The sequence below is a fragment of the Melitaea cinxia genome, chromosome 5, assembly GCF_905220565.1.
Source record: "Melitaea cinxia chromosome 5, ilMelCinx1.1, whole genome shotgun sequence".
Classification (NCBI taxonomy): Eukaryota; Metazoa; Arthropoda; class Insecta; order Lepidoptera; family Nymphalidae; genus Melitaea; species Melitaea cinxia.
Genome location: NC_059398.1, coordinates 17,343,587 through 17,369,826, shown reverse-complemented (window position 1 = coordinate 17,369,826; position 26,240 = coordinate 17,343,587). Strand labels below are relative to the sequence as shown.

The 26,240-nt window shown below is 32.8% G+C and overlaps 1 protein-coding gene across 1 annotated transcript in view; it reads left to right on the top strand.

Moving 5' to 3' along the window:
* Positions 1 to 26,240, top strand: part of LOC123653898 (disintegrin and metalloproteinase domain-containing protein 11) — a 272,141-nt gene that overhangs the window by 107,030 nt on the left and 138,871 nt on the right. Inside the window, exon 7 of the mRNA XM_045589876.1 lies at positions 19,744 to 19,813. Within this exon, the coding sequence (XP_045445832.1) occupies positions 19,744 to 19,813 (70 nt within the window). The remainder of the gene's footprint in view (positions 1 to 19,743; positions 19,814 to 26,240) is intronic.

Below are 26,240 nucleotides of genomic sequence, written 5' to 3'. Positions count from 1 at the left end.
GGGTGTCGTAAGAGGCGACTAAGGGATAATACAGTTCCACTACCACTTTATAACTTATAAAGTCAACCGATGGCGGGTTAACCATCCAACCGGCTTTGAAATACACAGGCCGAAGACGGGCAACAGCGTCTTCGGTGCGACAAAGCCAGCCCTGCAGTCACCAAACCGCCTGCCTAGTGTGGTGACTATGGGCAACCCACATGAGTTCATGCCATTTTTGGCGCTAACCTGTGGAGGCCTATGTCCAGCAGTGGACTGCGATAGGCTGAAATGATGATAATGATGATAATGATAATGATGATATCTGGTAAGTCATCCACATATAAGTCCAATCGAAAAACCTCAATAGTTGTTTGAAATATAATATACTAAAATGTCAACAATATGTTCTAGGATTATATAATAACAAACTTTAACACTTCACACAAAGTAAACATTTTCATTGACTTAATACAGAAGAACCCCTAATAGAGAAGAACAGGAAATAACTATCTCAGACCAGTTTTAAAGAATCTTTCTTCCTTCCGATTTCTACTCTAACTAACTCTAACTAAACTTCCCATTTCGTGTCACACTCCTCGGCATCTGGCGTGCCATACGTGTTTGCTGTACGATTCAGAATGCACGAGGGACCAGTTTTAGTTGAGTTTTAGAGTTCGCTTTAAATTGTAAGGATTTTATGCGAGCCGTAGTTTCGTTTAAAAATTTTACTGACTGATCTGTCACGAGCATTTTTTTAATTTAAGTTTATGACGTATAGTTTGCTTTGTTATAATTTTTATCGATATATGAATTTACAACGTAACGCTTCAACCTGTAATATCCCACTACTGAGCATAAGCTTCTTTCCCCATGTAGGAGAAGGACCAAAGCTTATTCCACCACGCTGCTCCAATGCGGGTTGGCGGATATATTCCCTACTATGAGTAACGATCGCTATCAGGTGTACATGCCAACAACCGGGACCGACGGCTAAACGTGCTCTCCGAGGCACGTTACAACGTAAATTTATTGTAAATTCTCTTTAATTTGACAGTTTCTTTTAAGTTTGTATTCAATCTTTATTTAAATGCATGGTTTGAGAGAACACAGTAGAAGATAAACAGTGCAGAGAGTATAGTGCAAGAGTACAGGACAATCAGGATGACAACCGGCATTTAGTGGTATGCCCTTTTTAAATACTATTTCGAAAAATTTAAAGTGTAAATGTAATACTAAATTGATTTCAGAATTTTATGTTTTAAATAAAACTATCCCTTGTTACTACTAATACATCCAAGAATTTACAAAGTTTCGTGTTAATCGGTTAAGTAGTTTTCGTAATATAATAGGGATATTAGCGATTAGTTTTTTTCTTGATTGTCTCAGTAGAAATAGCACTCCGATCCAGTTGCTGAAAATTACACGTATTGATTTATGAGCACTTTACAGCTATCTTTGCTTAAAAAGAATCAAAGTAAAATTATTATTATTTTCGTATCCTATTAGACATCTACACTTATTTTTATTCGCCATTAGTTTTATTTACAGCAAATGTTTGGCTATGTTTGGTTTAACTGAGGTAGGGCACAGCAGGAATTTCCTGCTCAAAATATGGAGCAGCCCGACTGGGATAGTACCTCGACCTTACAGAAGATCACAACTAAATAATACTGTTTTCAAGCAGTATTGTGTTCCTGTTGGTGAGTAAGGTGACCAGAGCTCCTGGAGGGATTGGGGATTGGGTCGGCAACGCGCTTGCAATGCTTCTGGTGTTGCAGGTGTCTATAAGCTACGGTAATCGCTTACCATCAGGTGAGCCGTACGCTTGTTTGCTGACCTAGTGACATAAAAAAATGTAAGTGTAACAGAGTGTTTGATTTGCTATTGCATTTATATCTCTCAGATACGTTGTATATGCTATTGTATATAATAGGTTTATTTTATTTTATTCTGTGGGACAGAGTTTTTACTAAAATCTAAAAATTCCTTTACCATTAATTTAATAAAACTCGGAACCGTACTCTGAAATTTCGATACAACGTTCGTATCCTTGACCATATTTGTCATTCGGAAATGTCGTAACAAATTTTAGTGTTAGTTCCAAACAGCAGAGATTTGATGCGAGCTGGAATTTATCTCGCATTCCGATCACGCTAGCTGCACTCAGCGCTCGTCACAGGGGACTTTTCCGTTTTATTTCACAAGTTTTGTATTTCGTTTGTCGGTGACATTTTTCGATAATTTCAATCTGTTATCAGTTGTGAGAGTATTTCGATTTGGAATTGTATATTTTTCTCAAGACCTATATTTAATAAGATACTTAACAATAATATCTCTTGTTAGTTATTTTCCAAAATTTCTGTACTAAAAAAACTACAACGGATATCACTCTTTTTAAAACCGTCTCGTAAGAAAGCTATGGGAAGCAATGACAAAAATTTTAACAATTAAATTGATAGATTGATAGATAACATCTAAAATTTTGTTATTTCTAGACAAAATAAAATACTATAATCAAAATAGTTATTAGATGAAGTGAAGATATAAATAGCTATAATAAAAGCACAGGCGCCAAATTTTTGTTTATAAGCAAACAAACAAGAATAACAGTATTAGTATAAATAATCCTAAGACCATTTTATTGCTAGGGAAAAATATCCCTGGATAGTTTCCTCATCAAGTAATTAAGGACGATTTTCCCAAGACGATCCCTAATGAGTAAGGCTTTTACTTGATTTATGAGAGGTTTAAAAGGAGTTAAGTGTTGAGGGTGCACTTGTATTTATTATCACAGGCTTATTACCCGAGGTTGTTCTTGTACAATTTGTTTTAGCGTTTATTTTATCTGGCTTAGTCCAAAGTTCCAAATTATTCTGAATCTTTTAATATATACAGATTTTAAATATTCCGTTTTATTGTAAACTAAGTTTGCTGGGAATTTGTGATAAATGGAAGAATGTGGATTGTTGATGATTCTAAAATTTACTGAATTTTATTTAAATGTTTTTAGTCCCCCTCTTTAAATAAATTGGATCAAAAGCTTAATGTGCTATTTTGCTTATCTCTGTATTTACATGTCTGTATATTTTTTATTATTTATAAATCAACTGTGACCTTCGTGTTAGGTCCTAATCACAAAAAATAATTTCGATTTAATAATTTTCATGTTTGAAATATGTATAATTATATATATACACGAGATATGGTTTAAGATTTATTTTTTTTAGCTTAACGATCATTAGATTTTAAGTTGACAAAAGGGTGTAGGCAAAATTCATTGGTATTTCTACATATATAACTAGGTGGGCAAATAAGTGTACGTTGCCGTAACTTACACACGCTTGCAAGACCAGAACCAGTGCAAGCGCGTTACCGACCCTACTGCTGACTGCTCCCCAGGAGCTTAGCTCATCTTACTCAACACAGGAACACAACATGTGATCTTCTGTAAGGTGGAGATACTTTCCCAGTCAGCTGCTCCAGATTTCGAGCAGGATATTTCTCACTGTGCCCTACCTCAGTTAAATGAGTTGGTATGACTGATTCAAAATTAAGTATACTGGTACTTCATTGATATTGCAGGAGTATGTGTAACATTATTAGAAAAAGATTCCATAAATATTTCCATTAGGTGAGCCGTACATTTGATTTGATCATCTGAAAATTGTCCATGACCTTGACCGCTGGAATGTCACCGAAATATTGAGTTCCAAAATGACGATCACGGTAAGTCAAATATAAGTAAAAGCGTTGATTGCAACACGAATACTTAAACCAAATACAAACAATATCTATGTGTTTCATCTACTGAGCTATTTCTACTTATTTTAAGTAATAGCAAAGAATTGTAAGACACATATTATGGCCAGTTTCATTTTTTTATCTATCTCTGAATTTGCTTACTAGAGATAGAATTTTGATGTAAGCTTCATACAAATTGTATCAAAAAGCTATAGCAAGTAGGCAAAATCAGAGATAAATAGATATTTGAAAACGGCCGATAGGTAATTCGAGATATCTACAATCTTTTATTACGATCTAAAGAAACTTTTTTCGTCGTAAAATATTAAAATATCAGACGAAACTCAAGCGACAATACGTAGAAAAAGAACGACACGAAATAAGCAGGTGTGGATAGAAATATTATTCTCACATACATTTCATGCCGTAGTTCCGTTGTGCATTAACGTCTTTTATTTTACCCTCGTTTGCGTGCTTTAAGCGTTCTTAACTGCCGTGAAATAAATTGTTACGTGTTCCGCACGAAATGTAACAAATAAAGGAAAAACTATTGTGGGAATAGTTTTAATTGTTATACGTTTATAACGGACTTCCAAAAAGGGGGAACCTTACAACTATTTACCGTATTATATTTACCGGTTTTGGTGATCTTTTTTTTCTTTTTTTTTTTTAATCGAACGCTGGCATTTATCGTGTGTTTTCATTTACATGTGACTGAAATCTGACAAGTATTTTAATATTTGCACTCTTCTTATCGCTGCTACTGTATCGTGTCCTATGCCTAAAGGCTATTTGAAAGAAAAAGCTCTTTGGCAATAAGATCGCCTTTCTCTTGTTTTCTTGTACAACAAGGATAAATAAATGAATAAATCCTTTTTAGTTATCCCTAAAACTTTTTATTTTGTTGGATATTTTTTCCAGTACCTATGTTGTAATACTTGTCGATGTATTTGAAGTCGTTTTTTTATATTTGCAAGCAAATATTTGTTTTATATATGTATGATAAATTACATATAGATTTCGTGCTCTTATTACGTACGTACAATAGCCGAGCGATAGCGAAAATTTCTATACTTATTATTTTGGTATGAATATGGTGTGGTGAAATAATTATTATTAAGCACAGTCAGTGTATATATTCAAATGTAATTTTGAAAGTAATGGAATTTATATATTAAAACGTGAAGCAAAACTTTGTACCGCTTTTCGCGAAAATTGCACGGATGGAGGAGTGTGAAATATTGCACATTTATAGTTTATATAGAGAAGGAGTGCAGGATGCTAATTTTTTTTTAAATTTTGCATAAAAGTGTATTAAATCACTAAAAAACATTACACACACTACTATGTTTTTGACACCCACACGCATATTTACTCTTTTGTTTATTGTTAGTCTGTGCTTAAATTATGGTTGAATTTCGACCACTGGACCACCAGTCATAGTAAATGCTTATGTCACCCTATCATACCTTTCAAGATGACTTTTATTATATACTACCTGTGTCCACGACTTCGTCGGCGTGGAATGTAATAAAATAATTATTGTTCAGTTCACAGTTATAAAAAAAAACTAAAATAAGAGTAGCCCAAGTAACTCCTTATTACATCAGCTATCTGTCGGTGAAACTCCACCCAAAATCGGTCCAGCTGTTTCAGAAATTAGCCGGAATAAACAGATAGACAGACAAAAATTATAAAAAATGTTATTTTGGTATATGTACCGTGTATCTATATGCATTTAGTAAAAAGCGGTTATTTTAATATTACAAATAGACACTTCAATTTTATTTATTTGTATAGCTGTATAGATTGAATATCAAAATATTTCCTTGAAAATATAAACTTTTAACTCTAACGCTAAGTTTATTCGGCGTCAACATTAAAATGCAGTTTATAACGAGCGATTACCATCCTCGAGGCGCACTTTTGGCGTTTTTTTTTCTTTGCGAGCAAACTAAATTATATGTATTAATTTTAATACATTTGAAAATATTTAGCATTGCTTTACAAACAATACAAGGTGTGCTCCATATCTTCACATATAAAAAGTAATAAGCAATAATGAAATCTCTATTAAAAAATACTAACTTGTATAAATTGAAGATAAAACTGTTAGTTTAATCAAAACAGGCAAAAACTCGAAAACAATTTGCTTAAACGCATAATCTTCAAAGATATACGGCCATGTTTAAAAAAGCAAAAAGTATCGTAAAAAGCCTGTAGCCGACGGTTCTTTGAGACGAACGAAAGAACTGATGGAGCAATTTAGAGATCTATTTGCTAAGCAATCACGTTCATAATTGCTTGCAAGCGTAACGCCCGCAGGTTTGCACTTCGTTTCTCAAAGTCCTGTCGCCATGGAAACCCTTTTAGCTCCTCCGGACCGTGAATAAGTCTCCTTAGGTTAAACCAGAGATGCAACTCTCTAAATACTTGGTTTGGATGAAATTAAAACGAAAGGAATGCGCGTCTGAGATATTGACTTCATGTAGATATGTAGTATACTTAATTAATTCTGTTTTATGCAACGTCCAAAAATTAATTTAAAAAAACATCTATGATGGACAGAAATACATTTAATATCAGAATTAAGATTAAGTACGTACTATTTACCTCAGAATTTGGTCCACTGACATTGTAAAAGTCACAGCTTAAATAAAGAGAATGTGACACATGTCACACATCGTGCATGCCAACTAGAAGCTACATCCGTCGCACTCCAATGTCCCTAAGAAGGGGACAGATTGTATTAAAATAAAAAACAAAAATAAAAAGACAAGAAAAAGTTTTTACTGTTTGTAATTTTCGTTTCAGTGCTAAGATTATAAGTTAGAATAATCCGATTTAAAAAGTATACGTTTAGATTATACAGTTCAATGTACACTAAGATTATTTATTTAAATTAAATAATTAAATTGTGTACTTTATGATAGGTATAAAGATAATCTTATGTGGGTAACTATAAGTAAACAAGTTAAAAAACTGAGAATTTATAAAAATTTATTTAGCAAACATGGCTAAAAGGAACCATCTTGAAACTTGCCACGTCAAAAATTGGTTCCAGTTTTACGTTTTAAATACTTCGCTGAATTTTTATTGTTAATTTTTTTCAATAATTAATTTCTTCTCGACTGTGAATTTAACATTGCAAACTTCTAATACCTGTAATATCCAATTTATCGTTGTCTAGAATAACCTTCAACCAAAACCAAAATCGATATAATAAAATTAGGGGGCATCCATTAATTACGTGAGCTATTTTGCGATATGTTTAGACCCCCCCCCCCCCCCCCCCTTAGGTGAGATTTAGTGAGATTGCCTGGACCCTCCCTACCTTTACGTGAGATTAACGCTGAATATAATATAGATTGACGGGCAATAATAAAACTGTTCAAGTATACTATAGTTAATTTATTTAAAATGAATAAAATACAAAGCAAAAATTTAGATTATTTAAGCGGGCAAAATGAACACTAAAATTTTTTTATAATCTGTTATATTTTATTCTTTTTGAAGTTGATGTGAGATTTTCGATTCCCCCCCCCCCTCGATTTAAATGAGATTTTTTGAGATTTCATTTGACCCTTCCCCCCATTCTGAGCTCACGCAATTAATGGATGTACCCTTACTTTATTCAAGTAGACTTCAAAAGCTCTTTTGAAATGTCATTTTGCAAATTAAAATTAAATTCATTTCTATATACAACCTATTTGTAACGTACAACTCTGCCGTTATTCTTTAAAAAAAAACGAGTGTGCTTTAGACCACACGACTGAAGTAAAACTTACGGATCGTTTTATCTTCGCTAACTTATATCTCCCTCTCAACTTCCGTTCGCCTCGCCCGATCACACTTTTCGTAACGCTTCTTACGCATTCACCAGCTTACTTCCGAAGTCAAGCTTGTGTAAAGAAGTTTTACTTCAAATAACTTTATTTTGTTGTAACCCTTCTTTTTACATAATATAAATATCAAATATTAATATTATGCAGATGCTGATAAGCAGCTGATAAATTCAGCGATGTATCGATAATAGTGTAGTCTAATGGGCGTGGCTCTGACGTGGAGTGAACAATTGAATAACGTTTCTGACGACACGTGATTACGTTCCGAATATCTGATACCCGCTGCATTCTGTTCGTTCAAGTTCCTGAAAATCACGTTATCGAGTAACTCGTACTGAATAATTAAATTCAATCATCATTACAGCCTATACAGTCCACTGCTGGACATAGGCCTCCACAAGTTTACGCCAAAAATAACGTGAACTCATGTGTTTTGCCCATAGTCACCACGCTAGGCAGGCGGGTTGGTGACCGTTTAAATTCAATATCAGGTCAAATTTTATTTGAAATTAAATATGTGTTAAAGCGTTGTTTCTATCAGCCCTTGTGAGTTTTACAAATTTTATTTTCATTATTTTTAAATTGAAAATGATTTTTAGTTGTAATGAAAATTACTGTCCATACTGTATGCCAAATTATTTTATATAATGTTCTCAATTCTACGAGATTCGTATTCGTAATCTACGATGAACGTAATAGTATTTTTAATACTTTAATATATTTCATTTATATATTTAAGTAGTAAAAAACTAGTTACGTTGTTTGAAAATCCTCCTCCTCCAATGCTCCTCCATTGTTATAATTTACTGGTAAACAATATTTCTATACACAAAACACATACGTTCTTAAGTGATAAAGTAAACTATAGATATAAATTGAAACAAATTAATCCTTTGTGTACTCATATTTCTATTCACAAAGCGAAAAAATTGAATTTTATTTTTACTTAAAATGTAGTGCTACTAATATCCCTTTAAAGAATATTTTATTCGCTTTACAAAAGAGTGCTACCTCAAAGGAGAAATTTAATATTTAAAGACGTTAAGCGCTAATTAACAAACTGAGCGTCATAATAAATCCGCTTGAAGTCTGTCATGTATCACTAATTTGCCATTAAATTAAAAGACTTAGAACTAAACAAAAAGGACTTAAAACTGACACAAAGACAGCCACTGAGAGAGAAAATGTCCAAGAGGCGAACAGAATACCAAATTTATGAAGATCTAAAAGTTTCCAACGAACTTTTTTTTTCACAAATTACAATTTTACGACAATAATAATACTTTATATTTGATTGTCTCAGTAAAGGATCTTTTTTATGTTGTACATATAAAAATAAATTTAAATTTTATATCATATTAAAAAGGTGATAAGTCTTTTATTTAAAATAAGAATATTACGAAGTGATCACAAAATTTATTTTCAGTTTAATTAGTCTCTTTGCCAGATATTATTGTGAAAGGTATAATACTACACTGACAGCTATGACAGCATCATTACACCATGAGTGAATGGAGTCAGAGCAATAACCTTAAGATTAACACGGATAAAACAGAAAGGATCATCTAGCTAATAATACTGAAGGAAACTTGATGAAAAGATAATTATGCAGGAGAATTATCTGATAAAGATTTTTTTCCAAAAAAAGTACCAACAATATTCTCTAAAACATTTTCAATAAACGTTAAACGAGAATTTGATATAACAATCATATTCATAAACGAAAAATAGAATGAAAAATAGAAAACGATTCATATGTTATGATCAAATGAACCAAAAATAAACACAACCTACAAAATGTCAATAAAAGGCTTCAAAGATTGGCTCAACCTGCATCTGATATGAAACAACGGTGCTCTCGCATGGCTTGTTCGAGGACACGATACAGAAGGATTCCTTAACACGTGCCATTTTCTCACACATCTTTTCAGGCGTAAACGTCCATGGTCTTCACTGACTAACCATTACGGTTCGATACGTAATGGATGCGGATAAACGTTGATATACCGCTAATGGAAAGTAACGCTATGGGAATATACGGACAATAACAGAGAATCAAGGTGTGAAGCTCTTCCAGAATTCGTTTTTGCTGGTAATAACTTGAACACCTTTAATAGTTGAGTAACGAGCCGTTTTTAGATGACTCTGTTTAGCCTTCAAACTTAACGTTAAACAAAATTTTGGTTAACATTGGTCGAAATAAATGGCTCTAATGTAATCGACTTCTTGTAGGACTTCGTTATCATATTAAGTTTGCCATTTTAACTAAACTTCAAGACGCAGGTGGTAAAGGGTCTAGTAATGGAATACAGAATTAATTTTTGAATATTTATATGTAAATAGCTACGCAACAACTAAGCAAGAATTTGCAAGAGAAATGATAATAAAACTTCAGGGTATTTGGCAACAAAGAAAATTGGGTATTAACAAATTAACAAAAGCATGAAATAAATTTACTTTTGTATATTTGTGTAGATCTCAGAATAAATTCAGTCAAAACTGACAGGATATTGATGCCTTTATATTACTATTGACCAAATATATTACAAATTGACCATATATCCCGATAATACTCGTAAATTTCAGGATTAATATAGCGAAATATTGTATCGTGCTGTAAACTAGTCTAACGTTGTCTTGTTAACAACTGTTTCGATGTGTGTTAGTAAATCTATCGATATATCAAGTTGGAAGTGTACCCAAGCAAGCTGCTTGTTGAAATAGTTAAGGAAGTGGAAAATTCTTTATTTTCCTTAGGTGATCTTGTCGCGTGGAAGGGTTAAGGAAATATTTACTAAACATTTCCGATGATCAGCAATTCTAAAACAACATAGAAATTCATAGATGCTATCTTTTCTTATTTTTTTTTCTTTTGTTATTGTGTGGAAACCATTCAGAAGAATTCCAGAATGTGTAATAATAAAATATTGGGCATATTATTGCTGAATTTTCTGTCGACTTGTATTAGGACCTATACGTTTCTGTTAATAGAATATACATCGGATTCGGTTATAGCTTCTCGTAAATTATGTATTGAATATCGCTGTATCATTCTTTGTGCTGGTTTTGCACAAAAACAACATGTTCGTTTTTATACTATTAGCTGTGCCCTTCGGTTTCACACGGGTTAATTTGAAAAAAAAGTACTAAAATAGTATAATATAACCTACCAGCCTTAGGAAATGGACTGTCCGATACAAAATTAATTTTTTATTCGAAGCTGTAGCTTAAATTTTTTAACTTTTAATATCAAGTAGACTACATAAATTAAAAAACTGTCTTCTTTAATTGGGTCACTTATAAATATTACAAAATGTATACCTGAGAAAATAAAATATAACATCTACAATTCTTTAGTAAAATTGCATTTATTGTATTTAATAAAAATATGGGGTAACACTGGCAAAACAAAACTACAAGAACTTCAAAGAAAAAAAAATTAAAGTACTCTTTCAATATCCACCTTTGACACCAACAACTACACTTTATAAAGAAACAAATATTATGAACCTACGACAACTTTATGTGTATAATTCTTGTATTTTTGTAAGAAAAATTATTAGTAAATCCATGCATTCTAATTTGATATTTATAAAACAAAGCAGTAAACGTAGCACCCGTAGACCAAGCTTACTAGTTCTCCCAAAAATAAGAACCAAATTAAAAAAAAAAATATTACTTTCGATGGAGCACAACTTTATAAGAAATTACCATTCTATATAAAAGATGTAAGCTCAGTTAATGGATTTAAGTCTCAACTATCAAAATATATTTTACAGAATACCCACTTTTATAGTTATTAAAATATATAAAACTACTTAATTGTTTTCTATTCCGTTAACTGAGTACCGCGTTGGCGCAACGGTTACAGCCATGGATTGTACCTGTAGCGCTGGCGGTTGCGGGTTCGATCCCCGCACATGACAAACGTTTGTATTGGTCATACAGATGTTGGCCGTGGTCTAGGTGTTTGTGCAGTGCTTGTGGGTCTATCCACCGTGCCTCGGAGAGCACGTTAAGCCATCGGTTTCGGTTGTTATCATGTACACCTGATAGCGATCGTTACTCATGGTAGGGAATATACCCGCCAACCCGCATTGGAGCAACGTGGTGGATCAAGCTCTGATCCTTCTCTTACATGGGGAAAGAGACCTATATATCCAGTAGTGGGATATTACAGGCTGAAGCGAAACTGACCTACTTGTAAGGCGAATATTTGTATCATTACATTTATTATGTTATTCTCATTTAAGTGATTTTTTTCTTGTTAAAATTAAATTCTTTAAACCTAAACCTAGTTCCTTAAGCAAACAAACTAACAAATTTTTATAATATTGATTGATCAAAAAAGTAAAATATTCAAGTCATATCTATATCTATATTATAGATATAGATATGACTTGAATATTTTACTTTTTTGATCAATTATTTTTTATCCCATTTATCCCTTATCCCATTTTTTTAACTTTTGATAGACACTTATCAAAAGAACTATAAATTATTCAACATATTTTGATTCTGTTCACCAATTCACAAGAATTGTTATATAACTAACGTTAACGTCCACCCCTCAGGTATCAAATTTCGACAAATCGCTTTTAAGTGGACCTTGTTTGGTTACGAAAAGGGACAGTTGTCAAAATATTATGTTTCAACACACAACTGCGTTACATGATAATGAATTAACCAAACAAGTTTCTTTGTGAATCAATATACTCGTATATTTGACGTACATATACATACAGTCAGCTGTTGGCAAATTTAGAACTTTGTTTTAGATAACAGACGACTGAAATACAAATTTATATTTATTTAATACATAACATATACATATATTGCGTATACCGCTACTGTTCATCAGTATATAATAAGGAATACGAGTATTATCTAAAAAAGTTCAAAGTCTTCAATTTGCAATCTTCATCTACTCGACTAGTCTTGCTAAATGCTTGCAAGAATATTCAAAAAGTCATAAATATAATGAGACACGAAATCATAGGATAGAAGTTTGTTACATATTTCTTTTTACGGATTATTCGTAAATATTCATTTATTAATAATGTAATTACGTTGTTGAAGTTACTCTGAATAAGAATGAAGACATTTATAAAACATGTTTTTGAATCAGTGACTTTAATATGATATAAACTTTCAACATTATCAATTTATTCGCCAGCTCTGCATACAAACTTCGCGAGGTCTCCGAAAAGTTTTTCAAGTTATTTTTTCTTGATTCAGTCGTCTCTTTACAAACTTTTCTCGACTTTACTCTTTGAGCAAAACGTAAAAAGGCAGCACGCTTGATTGGCTTGACTATTTCTACGATAAATATTGAATTAGATCTCATTAAACTAATCCAGTGCATTCCTTTATTTAATTTATTCTCTTTTGCATAATTATATAATATTCCTAAATTTTCTATCATCTCGATAAATTCTTTGTTGATTTTTGTTTTAAGACGATCAAAATATTTATTCTTGCTTTTTGCAAAACTAATTTTTATGTCATTACAATCAACTGTGGGTTCAAATGGTGATGCGAAATTTGCGTTAACATGACGGTCAATGTTTCGATCTTGAAGTAGATAATTTATGAATAAATACTATTTTTCTCTTCTTTAAATGTTACTTATTTATATATCTCAGAAAAAAACATGGTGGCTGAAGAAACTTATGTAGATAAGTAAAAAGTTGTAGACGTTTGAGTACTTTATGAAAGTAGATAATTAATATCTACAGAAAAATAACTAAATATATAGTCTGGCTAACGAAAGTAGATACTCGATTTTTTTGCATACTTTTTAAATGACAACAGGTAGGGTCTGTAAGGTTCCCACCATCGGGTATATTACCTCTTTAATCCAATAATTACGTCTGAAAACACAGTTAGAATTTAGGACAATATAAATACTCGACAACATAAATCTTGTTATAAACATTGACAAATTTCGGCGATTTTAAAAGAGATTGGGATGAATCGGATTCAGAGTATGGTAATACTTTAAACAAAACAAATAAACAAGATGGCGCGCCTTTGAAGTTGCCAGAATGTATTTTTTTTAATATGCCACGTTTTTTCAGTATCTACTTTAATTATCTAGACTATAGCTATCACAGTCGTTTTGTAATGCAAACTTACGGCATATCCTAAACAAGCTTTCAAAAGATGTAAAATCGTGTGAAGTGTGAGTATCGAGTAAACAGCAGTATAATATGTTAAACACTGCACATTTAAAGTCTATAGAGGTAATAACATAGTACGCTTGTATTATGATAATGTTAATATTCCTTTGAAGTCCACCTGAATTATCAGGCGTTTCGCCTAATTACAGCGGGTTTTGCATAATTTAATATTTTTAAAGAATGGCTCTTATGTTCTTGTCTAAAGCTTTGCATAATATGAATAGGTGGTCTGGTATATAGTCTTCGTACATAAATGTAAAATGAATATTCATAAGTTGTATGAGAGGGTATTTGGGATGTTCTGTTTGTAAAAGACAAATTCTCACATAGATCATACAAATGACTGTCGTATTCTAGACGTTTCTATTACATGTGTTTCTGGACCATCAACTAATACATAATTCAGTTATTTAACTATGGAATCACAAAACTTATTAAGCATCCTTGGTCTTCGATTTCTATGATTAATATTTTTATCTTTTTTGTAAAACAGTCTTAATAAATATGATAATTTGCATTTGCATCTCAGCAGTTTGCGCATATTGCACAGGTGGCGCTAGATTCGCTTGCAACTAAATAAAATTATCATAACCAGAGCTTTGTCATGGCTCCCAATTAGACACATGGCTTAACGTCGAATGTCTGGAGTGCGACGCCCAGCTGCGTCAGACATTAACATCATTTCCAGATCTAGACTTAAGGTGCTAATTGCAGATTTATTCTTGCATCCTCGTATTAAGTAAACTAAAGTCGTACAATATTCTGTAACCAGATTCTAAGTTTAATTTGAATGCATTTTTGATTATACTTTAAGAACGCTATCACCTACTTTTATATCTTGATCCAAAATTAAAACAAATAATGTCTTTTTTAAATAGGCTTCAAAAACACTTTCAAACCTTTATACAAAGAAGAATCGGCAAGAAACTCCTCATTGACTAATTTTAAAAAAAACTGTATCACTACACAGTATAAAACAAAGTCGCTTCCCGATGTTTGCATGCTTAGATCTTTAAAACTACGAAACGGATTTTGATGCAGTTTTCTTTAATAAATAGAGTGATTCCAGAGGAAGGTTTATATGTATAATACATGCATAATACAGTAGCGGAACACTGATAGTTTTAGAGGTTTTTGATGATGTCGTAAAGAAACACATTTTTTTGCACTTACATTGCAAATATTTATTTTATATTTAGTATCAGCATTGTACCTGTGCGAAGTCAAGGCAGGTTGCTAGTTTTAGTATAAAATTTGTTATATCTTGCATGATTGCGTTTCAGACACGTATCAATACATACTTTAAATTTACTTTGATGACAATTTGGCTTTAAATCAATATTTACATTACCCTAAATATGGATATTTCGTAAATGCCGATATTACGTCCACATAAAATCTCTTTAAGCCCGCGTTGGATCTATGCAGAATTCGTTCGAATTGGGATTTTCTTTCATTATAAAATAAATAACACCGCCACGACGCCCACGGCCAAAAGGAGCAGCAGAAATATGTCAGAAATAATCTCGACGTGTATGTAGTTTACAAGCGACGGCGGAAAATATTATAAGTGTTAATTTTTCTTATGCCATTATTATATTGATAAATTCACTAAAGTGATACTTTAATAAAATTTAAGTTACATTTATTGTGTACTTTATATTTTTAAGAGATGTGTCATTTATCCTAAATAAAAAAAGAACTATATCGAATATTTACCTACAAAGTATCGACTTGCCCGAATTCACGCGGATTAAATTAAATTATGATAGAAGCGTATCAGCGTATCTGTTGTGTTTTTAAAATTAAAAAACGAAAAGGGCCCGTTTAATTTCCGTTTTATGCCCAATACTAATTATTATTAAAAGAAGACGCCGTAAGCTGTTCACTTATTCCATCGTCGCCTAAAATTGCCGCAAGACAATTTTTATTTATTGGTAAAATTTGTTTACTACAAAAATTTCCATTCAGCGCGCCCTGAGGATGGTAATCGCTCGTTATAAACTGCATTTTAATATTGACGCCGAATAACCTTAACGAGAGCAATTTGAAAAGAATTCCGTATTGCTTTTCGATTGCAAATAATTAATATAAATCATCATTAAAATACGATATAGTGTAAAAATTAATCAAAATCAAAACCAATTTTTTTTTTATACGTGTTGACTTCAAAATTACGTTTGATTCGTCATTGTAGAAATTATAATTACAGTTAATATAAAGTTTCGAAATTTAAGTTTTGCAGAAATTCCGAAATTATTCCTTCATATGCTAATTTGACAAAGCGTAAACGCAGCAAGCGCAAATCCCACGGATAATTTCACCAATGTATCATGGCAATTATGGTTGAGATAACAAACTAAATAGATTTTTTTAATACCTCCTAAATAATAGATATTTCTATTATGCTTCTGTTGTAACTGAGGTAGGACATATCCTGGTCAAAATCTAAAACTGAAAACTATGTTGTGTGGTTACGGCATTACAGAATATAGCCACGCCCTCTCTTCCTATGGGTGTCGTAAGAGGCGACTAAGAGATAATACAGGTCCACTACTACCTTGGAACTTAAAAATCCGATCGATGGCGGGATAACCATCCAACTGCTGGCTTTGAAATACACAAGCCGAACGCGGGCAGCAGCGTCTTCGGTGCGACAAAGCCAGCCCTGCGGTCACCAACCCGCCTGCCTAGCGTGGTGACTATGGACAAAACACATGAGTTCACACCATTTTTGGCGTGAGCTTGTGGAGGCCTATGTCCAGTAGTGGACTGCGAAAGGCTGTTGTGATAACTAAACGCAATTTTGCCAAAAAAGTAAAACCTCAACTCTGCACTAAGGCACTTTAATATAACGAACAAAAACGACGGTTTAAAGTTCATAGTTTATCAGTCTTCACCCGAGTTCGTATTAAGTCGAAACGTCCGCTTAATCCCTTAAAAACTTATTGATGGCTCTTCGGCCAAGATAAATTAGACCATGTCGCTCTGGTATAAAGTCTAAAATTAATCGCTTTTAACTGATGATGTCCATTTATTCGGTCGCACGTCAGATGGCGCTGTTAATGAGCACTGCACCCTGACGTCATAGGCGCAATTATTGGCAGCCATTGTTATGTCCAAGGAATTAAATTTACGGAAATGGTATTCGACGTAATCGGATGTATTCTTGGCTCAAAAACTGAAAACTGAGCCTCTATCGAATCGAAGATCTGTCGATTATCTCTATCTTTAGATTCTTAGGAGAGTATTTTGAAGATGTTCATTTACTCAGAGACTAATCCAAACAATAATCATAGTAGGGAATGTATCCACCAACCTGCATTGGAGCAGCGTGGAACAGCGTGGTGGATTAAGCCTTCTCCTACATGGGGGAAAGAGGCCTATCCCCAGCATTAGGATATTACAGGCTTAAGCGTAATACAAAAAAAGTAATCATAGTTTACTTTTTTTACCAAATTTCGATGACAAAAAGCAAAGGTTGATTGATCTCCTATAACATTCTCTAAGAATCCATAATCTGTAATCGTTTTCAAATGACACTTTTGTAAGTGGTTTTTATGTTAATTTACCCTAATTTTGAACCTTTAAGTGACATATTTAATGTCGTAGCACTTTATCACACACAACGTACCATACCATATCTAATATATTCAGCTCGGAGGTCGTTACTGGTAACAGCATTGTACTTCACTTCTCTCACAATAAATCTAGTCAAACAGCTTCCATGAATTATTACACGTTGCACAGTTTGTTAAACTGACTCAAAATTTTAACAAATAGCTAATAAAAATGATACACAACGACGTACACATTAAGTTTGTAATGTATAGTTACCCATATTTAGTTCATAAATATTTTTAATATGCTATTATAATTTTCCTGAACATTTTATGATGGTGGGAAAGGGTATCAATCGATGTGTATGCTGCATAAATTACACAAGATAATAATCAATAATGTACTCATTTCACTGACTGTTGCGGGTTCGTTTACCGCTTAAAATAAATAGATTTGTAAATATTTATTATTAGTTATTTGTATGTCGAAGTGTCGAATACATGGAACATATCAAATACTACCAAAGTGTAGTCAGAGCTCCCGGGCTTGTACTTGACAACAGGGAATGAATAGGCAACGCAATGCGTATTGTGATTTTTTGGTTAAGCAAGTATACACTTATTTGACTTAAAAATGTTTCATTAAGATGATGTCCTAATACATTATAAAATAAACTCCATACCTAGTTAATTACTTTACAATTTTTGTTGAGGTAGGGCGCAGCAGCAAATATCCTACCCAAAATGTGGAGCAGCTCGAAACGGGTAGTACCTCGGCCTTACCATCATAAGATCATAGCTAAATAATATTGCTTTCCAGCAGTGTTGGGTTTCTGTGGTGTGTAAGGTAACTACAGCTCTTGAATCCCCCCCCCCCCCCCGATTGAGGGTAGGGTCAGCAACGCACTTGCGATGCTTGTAGTGTTGCAGACGTCTATAGTCTACGCCGTAGACACTACAGTATCCCTTACCGTCTGTTGAGCCGTACGCTTTCTTGCCGACCGACTTGTATAAAAAAAAATTAAGCAATAATCTAAATCAGTAGATGTACAATACTTTAATTATCATTGCATTTAATAAACCGTTTATATATAAATCGTAGTCGAATGTTTAGGGATCGCATATAACAGTGAAATTTATATTTCACTTCAGAAAGTTACAAAGTTAATTAGGTAACAATATGCAAAGTTTAATTAACAAAGCCATCATTTGCATATGCATAGAACAACCTATAATTATCCATAGTAAAAGTGTGTCTGTTTATGAGAAACCAGCTTCAAGCTCGTGGCTTCACACGCGAGGTTAACACGATTCTGGCTGATCCGTTTTCTTCTGATAAAATATAGCCTATGTCACTCAGTGATAACGTAGCAACCCCATGATAAAAGAATGTTTGATAAATGGTGTAGTGTTTTTTGAATTTATCTAACAACGAATTCATCAATTACAAACAAACTAAAAATAAAATGTTTCCTTTTCAAAATATTAGTACAGAATTATAGAGTAGTGTGACCTAGGCGACAAGAATAGGAGCCAACTTAAATATTTTTAGAATTTCCATCAGTAAGTTTATTATGCCATCGTGGAAAATCTACAAAATTGATAGATGATGATGATGATGAAGATGAATAGATACGATTGTTACAGTAATAATTCTGGATTTTTATGTAGAAATTGGAGTAGTTACAATATAATACACCATCTAGTAGTGGAATCATTTCTCGTAAACATGGGGTAAGCGTTTGTGAATAAGTCCACATTATCCAAAACGTAATTAATATTCTAGAACACTCCAGCAAATGTAACTTAATATGAAGACTTAAATGAACGGAACATAAAGAATATTCAGAATATATGGTTAAAAAACAACCAGATTATTATAATGAAATTTTATACCAAAGGCGTAATGAATAATACAAAGCTGAACCTAATTTGTAAACAAAAATATATAGGTATCGACTTGAGAACCTCTACTGTTTTTTCGTCGGTTAATTAGACGGCCCCCAAAATTTATCCCACGTTGAATTTCGATATTTGTTTTATTTTGTTCTGTATCTGCCTGCACATGTCCCACAACTGGCCAAAGTTTAAAGGTCTCGTATAAAGAAGCTTTAAAAATAATAATATAGTTTCTGTGACCTCTACGCCAACAAAACTTTGTTAAAAATAATTCGAGGCTATATTTGGTTGTGCTATACGTAAAGGTTTTTTGGAAGAAATGGCTCGTAAAATTTAAGTTTGTATCTTTAAATGGTGTACAATAAATTATATTTTGATGTTTATAAATCCTTCGAAGTTAAGAAAAACTTTAAACAAAAATTAAAAAAGCTCAGTTGTTTAATTTAAAAACTTATAAATTATCATTCCTCTAAAAAATAAAACATTTTCTTAAGTACTTGGTAAAGTTTTTAAATTAAATATATTTTGTTACAGGCAACTGCTAGCGCCGAACCTGAAGCAAACCCAATATTTAGCTAATGGCGCCGAGAGCGAAGTGAGAACGGTAAGTCATGATTTATAGACAATTTAGAATACTTGGAAATATTGAAAACATAAAACTCTTTTAACGTTCAATAAAGAATCGAATAACGTCAGCATAAATGTTATGGAAAAGATTATAAAATTTATAGACGAAGGTGTTTTATAAAGACTGACTGTACCCCGCAGTTTCACACGAGTGAATTTGAATTAAAAAAAACTTATAGTCTTCCACGGTAAATGGGTTAAACAACACAAAAATGATTTTTCAATTCGAACTAGTGGTTCCTGAAACTAACGCTTATAAATAAACAAACGAACAAATAAGAAAACTTTTTAGCTTTATAATATTAGTATAGATTTCTTTAAAAAGATAAAATTCGTCTAAAAGTAGTCAACTTATTTGACTCAGAATGTGCCTGTGTTTTCGGTAAAAACCGACAGATTAAAATATTTATGATTCATAAGTGCATACATCAATATTACACCCAGACTCTGACCGATAAAGGAACTCAAGTAACAACAGCAACAAGAAGAGTCACTTTCGATTGCGCCAACGATTTAAATATTTTGATTTGAAATAAATTCAATTACGACAAAGTTGTAAGATATAAAAAAAATAGTTATTTTGTTATTGTTACTATTTGACTTGTAAAATTACGATAGTTTGTGCAAAATTGTAACTGTTGTTAAAATTCATTTGCTAACATAACACATATCTGCGCACAACTGTTCTTCCATGATTGTCATCATCATGTTGACCTCGTGGTCATTGAACATTCTTTTTTTCTACTTTGGGACAGTTTTTCATTAAGGAAGAAAAGCGGTTGGGTATGCACAGCGAAAATGTTAACAACGCGAAAATTTTAGTTTTCTCATTAGCGTCCGACTGCTATAAAACTTCGGTTAAAATTACAAAAGCGTCCGGCTCATTTTCATAATCAACGTTTCTTTCTACGCCATTCTATCCACAAATACGTTCAAATTACACTCTTTCACGTAACACAAGTTAAAACGAATGGGGGAAATATGACATCTCTCAATTTTATTTTAAATTATGTTCTTAAGCACACTAGAGATTCATTTCGAAAGTTTTAATCGTTGGCAGAAAGCGGGGAGAAGATTAAGTGGTAGGAACGTTGCCCGTCTCGTAAACTGCAGAGATGGGACGTCACTAGTAAAATGAAGCTAGTACGCAGTTTGTTTTGTTGAACTGAAAGTCTGCATTCGTTCGCAATTTAGATAAATCGAAACTCAATTTGGTTAAGTGATTTTAGAAGTGACACGGGCTTTATTGTTCTGAAATTTTGAATGTTCATATGCATTTTGGGAGAGTGTATATTACGTGACCGTGCAGTTTTAGTTCTGGCAACATGACTGCTCAAGTTTCAAAAATGTATTTTGTAAATATTACATCTTAACTAAATGTGAAATTCTTAAAAATTATCTTCGGCTCAAAGCTATGACCTACATAGCAACAGAAACTAAATACACACGAATGTGATTTAAATACATAAATGTTTTGATAAATTCCGAAAATTTTCAACAATAACTTTACTTAAGTAAAACCTAGATTCCAGTGCTTAAAGATAATTCAAGCAATATAGATTTACACAGAGTAAAACTTATAAGTCTACATAGCTTAACCTATTATCGAATCCCTGAAAAATATTCCAAAATTTACACATCAATTTCAAATGTAGATTTTCTAAAAATAAAAATCAGCAGTGGAAATTCTTTAACACTGGTAATTGTTGTATTGATATCAAAGTTAAAGGTAAATCATATAAATATTTAGGGATAATACTATCTCGTATGAAATATCAAACAAGTTTCGAGGAATACATTTCTGAAGTAATAGCATCCCAACAATACTCTGCTCGAATGGTACACATATATATACATGTAAACATCTGCTTCTGTATTGAAAGGTTGCCGTTGTAGAAAAGCTTCGATATTGGAGATTTGTCAAATGAAACCGTCTCGATGTCAGCACTCGTAATGCGGAAAGGATCGCTTGCCAGGACGTAGGGCGCCTTGATTATATCTTCCTTTGTAGATCTATCAATTTTTCATGTTGATTTTATTTGTATTGTATTTTTATTTGGGGAGGATTTATTATTGTCACAATATCTCTGTAAAAACTTTGAAAATATTTTACAACTGTAATTTCACTGATATTATACAAAATAGATTCGACTGTATATTTCGACTTTTTGGAGGCTTTTCGAATAACTCACACACACACACATCAGCCTATCGCAGTCTACTGCCAGACATAGGCCTCTACAAGTTCGCGCCGAAAATCGCTTGAACTCATGTGTTTAAATGTGTGTAAATAACTTACACTAAAGAATATATTATAGTCCAGGATTCAAGGTACATTTTTGCACTTGATTACTATCAAGCTAATTTTGTGTGATAAAATTTTTAATAAATTCAACAAAAAAACTCAGTAATACATTTTTGAGACTCATCAAATCAACATATTTTATCCCTGCTACTCCTATTACCTACCACAATCGAGAGTTTTCGTACAGGAAATTGTTGGGCGACTCATCAAAATGAAGCTACTCACGGAAAATTAGCTTGATAGTAATCAAGTGCAAAAATGGACCCGGGATCCTGGAGTATTATGAAGATTTACTTTTAACATTCCAAGACCTATGTTAATTATATTAGTTATTAAATTAGAGACATAGTCATCAGAAACTAAGATACTCTTAAAAGTAATGTCATCTTAAACTGACGTGAGTATTTTGATCTCTATAAGTTTGATAAAAAGTCATGTGTCGATGTCTCTATGATTAAATAAATTAACAAAGTTGGTATAAACTTCATGTGTACTAGATACGTGATGAAACAATTAATAAGTAATTATTACACTCTGTACTGCAAACCAACACACACATGCAATCACACACACATACATTTTTACAAAAAAACGCGATTGTTGCAAACTAAACACAATCGAACAATACTTCAACACAGACGCAAACCACACAAAACAGATGTACCATTCCAATCCCTTTACTTGATTAAAGAAGATTTAAGTTTCCAAAGGAGGAAAAAATCCTTTCACGGACCCTTGCCCTTCAACATTAAGGCCCTTCGATTTATTTATGAATTTATATTACATTAGTAACTTTAAATTTCTAATGAAGCATCCCTACAAAGATTTAAAGTGAGTTGTTTTGAAGTTCGAAACGCTTTGAGTTACTTATCCGTTGCCGAAACGAATTAAATTTCACTCTATGTTCGAAAAGTTATACATCCGATAAAAACCAGCCTTATCGAATGATTTCCATTTTCTTAAATTATCGGAAAACAATTAAGTTTATTCTGCAGCTTAATCTCGGTCTGCGGTTCGGTATCTCGAAACTCGATCAAAATTCGTCTAAGTTATTGACAGTTTGAGAGATTGATAAGTGTTATGTATTCAAAGTTTTTCCTGATAACGTGTCGTAGAGCAGTGAATTATTGGAATGGTTATCTATCATTATACTAGATTTGTGTCACGATTTCGCTCGCGTTCGATTTAGTACTCGTCATATGAGCATCATTTTGAAACACACGCACGTTATAATGTAAATTAATTATTAAGACCATTACCAAATCACTCGTTTGGTTGTGCTTTTTATTTGTCATTTGACGACAGTAATCGCGCAGTTCTTGTTATTTGCTTGGCTATTGCTAGCAACGTAATAGTTTCTCAGAAAAACTCTTGTTCGGTATGGACCGTTAGTGACACATAATTGAGTGATAAGAAAGACGGCAATGAGATTTTTAACATACAGAAAAATCTTTTTTTCACTTATTTAAATTGTTTTTATATTAATTCTATCGGGTATCACATTTTTTTTCTACTTCTGTCATAATGCTGTCGCTGTATTAGCGATAAGGCCGCCTATTGCAACTGATGCAAATTCTATTTTTATATATCATTTGTAATACTGTTCAAACCTTTATCGGTTTGTGAAAGTCTAAATAAATTAATACTAGTCAAATGAAAATATTTCTATAAATCATCTAATACAAAAAAAATAAAATAACAAAATATCCAGACCTAATGCATTTTCTTCCCGTCAAACTTTAAGTCAAACCGAAAAAAAAATCAGTAAGCCCTAACAAGGTAATGATATACTCGTATACAATAACATACACAAAAAAATTCCAACAAATAATCCCAACAAAAGCAACTTCACAAGATAATAAACTAAATCAATTTAGAATCGCAACAATATGCCCAGTTGTCCCAACAAGCCCCGACACCCACTTCACATAAAACGATCTCTATTAATAAAACAATCCGTTCGTCACGAGAGCCACTCGACTAGGTAAAACATTCACCGTTTCCCACTCAGTGTAAAATAACATTATTGCCCACTTAAAAAAAATGTAGGTTCGCTGGCGTGTTTTTTTTTCTGTCACGGCTCATAAATTTTCGACGAAGCCATTCATTACAATTCGTATTAAAATTGCACTTTATATATTATTTTTATGATGCTTATAATAACAATAATTATGCTGTAATTGTGTTTGTCGTCAATCGAAAAAAAAAACGATTTTAATTTCCATCGTTAAGTAATAAAATGAGATCATCACCAACGTGGTCGTCAAAAAAATAATCTATTAACTGCAAAATATCGCTCAAATTAAAAATGGAACACGACAATCACCTGCTTTCAAATAGAAATAGTATCGTTATAATCGCTATACCAAGTAAAAAGTTATGAGGTAAGATACATACATAAAAATACATTTGAATTTAGAACCTCCTTCTTTTTTTGGAAGTCTGTTTCAAATATCGTAATAATAACTTCAACAATGACTAGATATTTATAAAATTGCTACAGTAAGGCACAGCAGGAATTTCCTGCACAAAATCTGGAGCAGCCCGACTGGGGTAGTGCCTCGACCTTACAGAAGATCACAGCTAAATAATACGGTTTTCAAGCAGTATTGTGTTCCTGTTGGTGAGTAAGGTGACCAGAGCTCCTGGAGGGGATTGGGTATTGGGTCGGCAACGCGCTTGCGATGCTTCTGGTGTTGCAGGCGTCTATAAGCTACGGTAATCTCTTACCATCAGGTGAGCCGTACGCTTGTTTGCTGACCTAGTGATATAAAAAAAAGTAAAGTACAACACAGAAATAATAAGCCTCAGGATACAGTCCGTAACATGCCATTGCTAGGCATAGGCCTCATATTTCTCCATGTAGGAGAAGGATTAGAGCCTATTCCATTACACTGCTCTACTGCGGGTTAGCGGATATACCAGAGCGGTTATTCTCCAAACCTCACCTGATTTTAATTACCTTATAAATTCTTATATAAATGAGTATATAAATATAAATTCGACTAATATCGTCACCGATACGAAATCGATAAAACCATGGAGATCGAGGAAAGTTTAATTAAAGCCCGGTACAGTACCGGAGCGGGCGTAATTACGTACAGTCGACTGTGACTACGGTTCGTTTATCAAAAATAAAAGGCCTAGAGTTCATCGATGCGTCGTATATGCGTGTGTTATGTTTAAATTATGAATTAATTATAGCCTTTACTCTGTAGTAAGACGCGTATTTTTGTAATGCATTTTTAATTTTTGTTTAAATCTTTCGATATTGTGAGTCGTTTTGGGCGATTTCGAACTTTATCGTAATTTTTTTATATTTTTGGTATATATAGTTGGTTGATTCAAGGTTTTTTTTTTAATATAAATTCTCTACTGTTTTTAAAACTTATTTATCTACTACTAGCTGCGCCAAGCGGTTTCATCTGCGTTATTTCCAAACCCGTGGGAATACCGCGATAAAAGCTAGTCTATTATTTTGTTATTCCAGACCTCTAGCAATTTACGTACAAAGTTTCATTAAAATCGGTCCAGATATTTTTGCGTGAAAGAGTAACAAACATACATACGTTCATCCTCAGAAACTTTCGCATTTTATAAACTGTTATTATTGTCACAATATTATAAATTTCGACCCGTAATTCAGACGTCGTTAAAAAACTTTGAATTTCCAGAAAAAAAGATATGAAAAGATTACAAATGAACTGTTTTTAATTATTTTTTTGCGGATATAAAAACACAGGGCGACAGAAAAATATGTTCCGCGGCCCTCGAAGGGTTAATTAAGCACCTTTGTAGCGTTTAATCTGTTTTTCATCCTTACTCAAAGAGCACGTGTTGAATTAACAGAACATTGTCGGTAACAGATATATTGTGTAAATATTTTATGTATTTCATGATATAATAAAACTGAATTGATTTAATAAAAAACGTGAGTCAGCTCCGATGCACGACTGCAGTTTACTCCTTCAGATCGACTGTCTAAATAGACACAAAAAAAGGCTTACTAGTCTAATTACTGAGAAAAAAATTAATACCATATCAAATGGTAGGTGTGTGTGTGTGGGTCTTCCTGACAGGCCCGAGGGTCTGTCTAGGT